The sequence below is a fragment of the Fusarium musae genome, chromosome 10 (genome assembly GCF_019915245.1).
Source record: "Fusarium musae strain F31 chromosome 10, whole genome shotgun sequence".
NCBI lineage: Eukaryota > Fungi > Ascomycota > Sordariomycetes > Hypocreales > Nectriaceae > Fusarium > Fusarium musae.
Genome location: NC_058396.1, coordinates 1,054,760 through 1,060,759, shown reverse-complemented (window position 1 = coordinate 1,060,759; position 6,000 = coordinate 1,054,760). Strand labels below are relative to the sequence as shown.

The window sequence follows — 6,000 nt, the reverse complement described above, 5'->3', positions numbered from 1 at the left end:
TGATACTTCCGCGCGGTGGCGCTTTGCTAGGGCAAAGAAACGGAGAAACGCGTTTTGGGATGAGGTTGGGGGTTTGCCTTGGAGACCGTAGAGCACGGCTGCGTTATCCACGCAGACGGTGATGGGGTCGTTAGGGAAGAGTTCCATGGCACGTTTCAGGCCTTTGGCGGCGCCTTTGGCCTCTGCATTGAATACTTCTGCTTTGTCTAGTGGGCGGCTGCCGTGATGTACACCCGCATGATTGCGATGTATCACGTAGCCAAAGCTGACGCGGATGTGGGATCGGTCGTCGGTGAGGGTCTTAGATCCATCGGTGTACATAATTGTGTGTGTGGGTTCGACGTTCGCCTCCCATTGAAGGAATGCCTTGGCAGCATCTTTCTTTGGGGGGAAAGACAGCTGTTGGTCGGGGTATTCGGTGGAGTAGAGGATAGGCCTTGGGAAAGCCTTGACAAAAGAAGCGGTGTTAGTGAGAGTGGTCGGTCTAGTGTCGTTACCTCTGTTCTGGAGCGGTCTGTGGTTATTGATTCTGTACACGAGTGGGTGATTCCAGTTGAGTGTGGCCAAGCGTAGTGTATGTCGAGGCCAGCCCTGTTGACGTAGTCGGCGTGTAAGGCGGTATCTCTGGGTTGCGTCGAAGGCGCCTTCGATGTCTATGGTGACAAGAGTAGCAATTGCTTTTTGGTGAAATTGGGATTTGACTTTGTGGACTAGTGATTCTACGGTATCTACGGCCGACCTTCTTGGTAAGGGCGCCGTAGGCGGATTGCCAAGCATGGCATTTCAATTTGCATTCCTCGTTCCACTACCTCTTCCCCTTGTTGTTTGGCCTCCGCTTGCGGCCGGTTGCTTCTAGGGACTTACGGAGGGTGTTGGTGAGGAGTGAGGCGAGCCTGTCTGTAGACGGTTTGTCTGGCAGTGAAGTGGGAGCGTCTATCAGTCGTTTACCCACCTCAGCCCTGAATGCAGGGAAACACTCCTCTGGGAGGTAGTACCTCTATGGAAGGGGAGCCCTTGGTTCTGCTAGAGGGATGTGCGTGATTAGGGTGAAGTGGTCGGAGCGTGTTGTACTGGGGTGTGAGTTCTGTTCTTAAAAGTGGGATGTTGCCAAAGGCAAGATCCAAGAGATTATCTTGGGCGTGCGTGGGCACGCCTAGGGAGTCGTAGACCTCAAGGTCCTTCTCTGTAATCCAATTGGCGAGGGTGTTGCCACCGTGACTAGTCTCTACGCCTGGTTGCCAGGTGCGATGATGGGCGTTGAAGTCCCCGGCAAAGAGTGTGTTGGCGGGGATATTGGTAAAAGAGGCGGGTTTACTCAGAATATGGTCGTTGCGCGGTTCCCTGTAGGCGTTGTATATCGAGTAGCCCCTGACGGAGATTCCGACGAAGTCTCTGTCGGTGCGGGCTGGGATAATGGCAGGTTTGTGATTTCTGTTCTTCCGGACGTAGGTGATGACTATAGGCCTATCGTCTATGTCGGTCTACTCTGAGATGGGAGAGATGGTGGTGTATAGGTGTGAGGCCTTGGTTAGGTTTCGTTGGCGGTTCAGGGTACAGTACGGTTCTTGAATGAGGATAACGGCAGCATTGGCGGCCTCGCTGAATGCCAGAGCGTTGATGTGTACCCAGTCGGTTTTGGCGACGTTGCATTGCAACACTCTGAGGACAGTGGGGTCGTCCTTCATTAGTTCTTGTTTCTGTTGGAAATTTGCGTAGGGCCGTGGTGTTGGTTTCTGTTCTTGCCCACGGGGATAAATTCCCCTTTACCGTCTTGTTGTTCGAGGTCCATGCTGTCGGAGCGGATGTCTTTGGGACTCGGTGTCGCCATGTTTGTGGGCTTGAAATGCTATTAAATGCTTGTGTGAGTATTGTCAGATGCAAGCTTACAGCGTGAAGTTTTCGCGTTACCTTGGCCAAGGCGTGTGACGTCACAAATAAGCTGGCCATGCAACGCCAGTTGATGGAAAGCCTAGAAAATCTTGTCACTAATAGCAGTTCTCTCACTAATTCTATAAGATAGGTGTCCCACAAATTTAATATGAAGTCGCTGTAAAATGCTGAGGCTTCCGTTGCTGAAGAATGGGGCATTTATGCATGCAATGGATCCTATGGCTAAGGATGTTAAGCTAAGCTCATCGGATTTTATTGATTTTTCGCTCATGATTCGTGCGTACTTTGAACTCTCCTTGGTCAATCTTCTTATGGCTTTGGCTGGTTGTTGCGTTGTCTGGAGATGATGTATTGAACTTCATGATTCAATGAGCTCTATCAGAGCCCATAACACGTTATGTACACCGGAGCATACTCTCCGGTCTGACTCTTAAAGTTGTAAAACGTCTCTGGCTCCAAGTGCAGGTGCTCCCGATTTCAGTAACAGAAGGATGCATGGCGAGGAAGGCGATGGCGTGTTCACCATCCTCCCAGCTTAGCACACTTTCCTGACTGATGATGTTTCCAATGTTGCCCAATCTTCGTCGCAACTCTTCTTCACTTCCTTTTCTTCTCTTCACAAACAATCATCAAGATGGGTTGGCACGTATCGTCGCAGCTTGGTTATCGATCAAGAGACGCTGATCTTTCACAGCACAGTCTTCAGTTTCCGACTCATCAGACCCCTCCCCATGGCCACTGCAGATCCGCAAGTTACACCCCGGTCAATCCTGTTCATCGGCTGGCCTCAAATCGCCGACAATGATTGCCTATACCAGCGCGTTTCATGGAGAGCAACGGATTGGTCGCCGTGACATTCTTTATGCAGGACAGAAATGTATTTCGGTGCGAGGAGTTGACGGTGCAGAATGCAGATCGTGGACTGCGGCTGTTTTTATTGGTACTGTTGGTGCTTGCGTTACCATCTTGGCTGTCCTGGTTCCGGGAGCTTTGAATCGCGAACATAACCAACAGTGACATGGTTCCCTGCGATCTTTTCCCTCTTCTGCAGGAGTATTCATTTCCAGCCTTCGCTCGAGGCTCATCAGGCTAGCAATAACGGAAGTCAATGAAGATGCTACTCAGGTCACACACGCAAGTACACCTTTCGCCCGCAGAGACCAGACTTTCAACCTCACGTCTCCTTCTCCTTCTTCCTTGCTTCACCTAACACCGTCTGTTTGGACTCGTAAACATCTCATAGCCTCCTTCTCTCTCATCCCGTGTGTATTCATGCCGAATTCAACTTCGACACTCTTGACTCCTCCATCTTAGAAACTCTCCGGGATTTTCATCTCCACTGATTAGACAATGCGATACTCCGCGAAGTCGGTCTTATCTTCAAGTGCTCTAACAGCGGCCTCTCCGTCCATGATCCCATGTACGTAGCTTCAACACTTTAGTAACTGAGATCGAGATAGGATAAAAAGATGACACGTACCATTCGCCAACATATGTCCAGGTCTCATGTGCACTCCTCCTCAACGCGTAAGCCACGGATCCGCCCAAAAGAAGGCAGATAGCATCACCAGGTTGGATATCCGGCGGACCTAGTCCCATGTAACCATTTGCTGTCCTGAAAAACCGCCGATTGAACTGCTCGATCAATCGAAGTTGCCGGTATACAGGCTGAAGGCATGACTTCCACGTGCTTAGCAGGCCTTCCATTCCCTCTGGGGTTTCAAGCTGTAACAGATCCTGCAGATCATTCTTGTCGAGCCTTTTGGGCGTACCGCCTTTCTTCGAGGCTAGACGGCCTTGGTTCAAGTCAACCAGAACTGTTCTCCAAAAGGCCATAGCCTGAGTTTCACCCGTTACATAGCTACTATTAGGTGTAATCAAGGATCTCCAATGATTGATCGTGTTTCCCATCGAGCTCCTCCAGTGTTCAGGGTTTGTCTCGCCTACATTCTCAAATTCAGGGCCCGGAGCTTGAGTTCCAACAACGGACACCGAATCGAGGCAAAAGCCTTTGAGTATTAACACACTGTCGTCCTCGTCTGTTGTTATGCCCGAAGACCCCTCTAGGCTCATAAAAGCCTTGTAGATCGACCATTTGTTGAGAACTTTGGACAGTGAAGTTATGTAGTCCCTGAATGGTTCAGAGTGGAGTTCGAAGTCAGGGACCCACGAGGCTAAATTGCTGTTTCGAGACTCCTTCTTCTCCGAGATCAGACCAAGGCAGTTGAGGTTGCCATCTTCAACCAGCGCGGCTCGCATCGCAACTCTATACACCTTCTCGACTGGCCATGAGTATTCTGGCTTGAGGCTGTCGCGAGGCTCTATAATACCCAGCAAGCCAATGACCTTGTCTCTCGGATCCGAAGATGCGCGGTTCCAGGTCGAGTAAAGCGCCATTGTCAATCCAATTTTCCCGTGAGCAACCATGTCTTTGCGCAGGTACTCAACGAGCATCAACGCGCCTAGAGTCATATCTCTGTGGGCCAGTGCGCCTTTGTGAGCATCTTGATTCACTAGGTGATATAAGAAATGGGACAAGCCCAAGAGATATTCGAAAGGAAACGTTTTTGAACCCGACCAGCAGATTACGTTTGGGCAGAGGACACTTTCTTGCAAAGTCCATATTCTTTTCCACCAGCTGTCGGCGAGTAATGCTACCGCATGATTAAATGCCGTCAGTGTCCCTGGGTCATCAAGGAGCTTTAGAATGGGCGCATAAAACTCATGAAAGGGCATGGAATCTGGGTACATTGTGGCCGCGCGTACATCCCGCGATGGAGACTGTTGATAACTTGTATCACGAAAGACAAGCTCATAAAAGTCTGTCAGGAAGGCGACACCAGCGTCAGAGTTTGTATCTGCAGTCCCAAGCCAGACATCGACGACTTGAGCTTGCGAGTAGATTTGGTTCATCTGCAGAACTTGACGATTTCTCTCTCCTTGATCTTGCTGATTGATACAGACGGCGTCGACCCAAATGAGTTTTGTCTCATGAGTCTGTCTAAATGCCCTGAGAGCTGCATACAAATTGGGCCGCACTTTAAAAATAGTCCCGTTTACCAGCAGTCGCTTCGTCGCATCGTCATTACCCCATGTGTATGAGATGGCTTCATATTGAGGGCAGGCAGATAGCTCGTGATGATGCAGCTCGCATGAGATGTCTGATGCCCCATCTTGTGACGGGAGGATACTCAGTAGTCTGAACCATCCGTCTGATGGGAGTGGTGAGTAACTGAATGGTTGTTTCATTTGGTGGGCGACGGAGGATGATGGGCGTCCAATGTCGGTCGGGTAGCGGGTGTCAAAAAATGACGCATCAGACTTGACAAAAGATACTTCTGCATTTACAGATGTTCCTCTTCATCAGTTTTAAGCACAGCTACACAAGCCACGTGGACAGTGACTGCTTGCCAAGGGCTATTTCGTGAGTCGATACCGCCAAGGTTACGGCAGTGGCGCGTTGTGTTTGTTGGTGTCGCGCTCGCTGAGGCTTCAGCACAGACGGTTCCAGTGCATCAGCATCAGAGAGCTAACAAGCGCGGGTGCAAGCTGACCAAGCTGTAATGCTGCTGCGCAAACAACTACATTTCACGCAAGTAGTTGAAGCGACGAAGCAGCCTGGGAAAAGTAACAATTATCACAGATTGGATAATCGGGATGAAGCAATGGAAAAGCGGTTGGCGGCCTGGGCTGTTTGTCCATCGAAACGCAATCAAAACTGACTGCTATGGCGACAAGCCAGTGTCATCTATGAACGACCATGATTATCGCTACCTATGGAAGACAAAAAAGCAACGATAACATGTTTTTCTTGCCTTGTACAGTCCGCAGGGGTTACAAATGTACATTTCCGTATTTTCAGTTATACCCCACCCTACCGCGAAATAGATTAAATTACCCCTTATTAGCCAGTTGAAGGGCAGGTACCAGTAGTTTTTTTTACCTATCCAGTCACTTGCCTCCACTGTGGGCTTTGTACCGATTTCACATTTGTAACCCCTGGGCACTGTATAGAGATTATCGATTGATCTGAGTGGGCCATCATTACGAAAAGGCTATTCTGTTGGCAAGGCTTCTGAACTCAATCTCCCCTTCCCCTCAATCTACCCT

General features: G+C 49.8%; 1 protein-coding gene across 1 annotated transcript; it reads right to left on the bottom strand.

Annotated features, from left to right (window-relative positions):
- Window positions 1-3,233: 3,233 nt before the first annotated feature.
- J7337_012511 (uncharacterized protein) lies at window positions 3,234-4,287 on the bottom strand (the record flags this gene model as incomplete). The annotated part of the gene is made up of 2 exons (XM_044830029.1): window positions 3,234-3,318; window positions 3,371-4,287. 2 exons carry the CDS (start codon window positions 4,285-4,287, stop codon window positions 3,234-3,236), a joined length of 1,002 nt encoding a protein of 333 aa, XP_044674945.1.
- Between the last annotated feature and the right edge of the window lie 1,713 nt (window positions 4,288-6,000).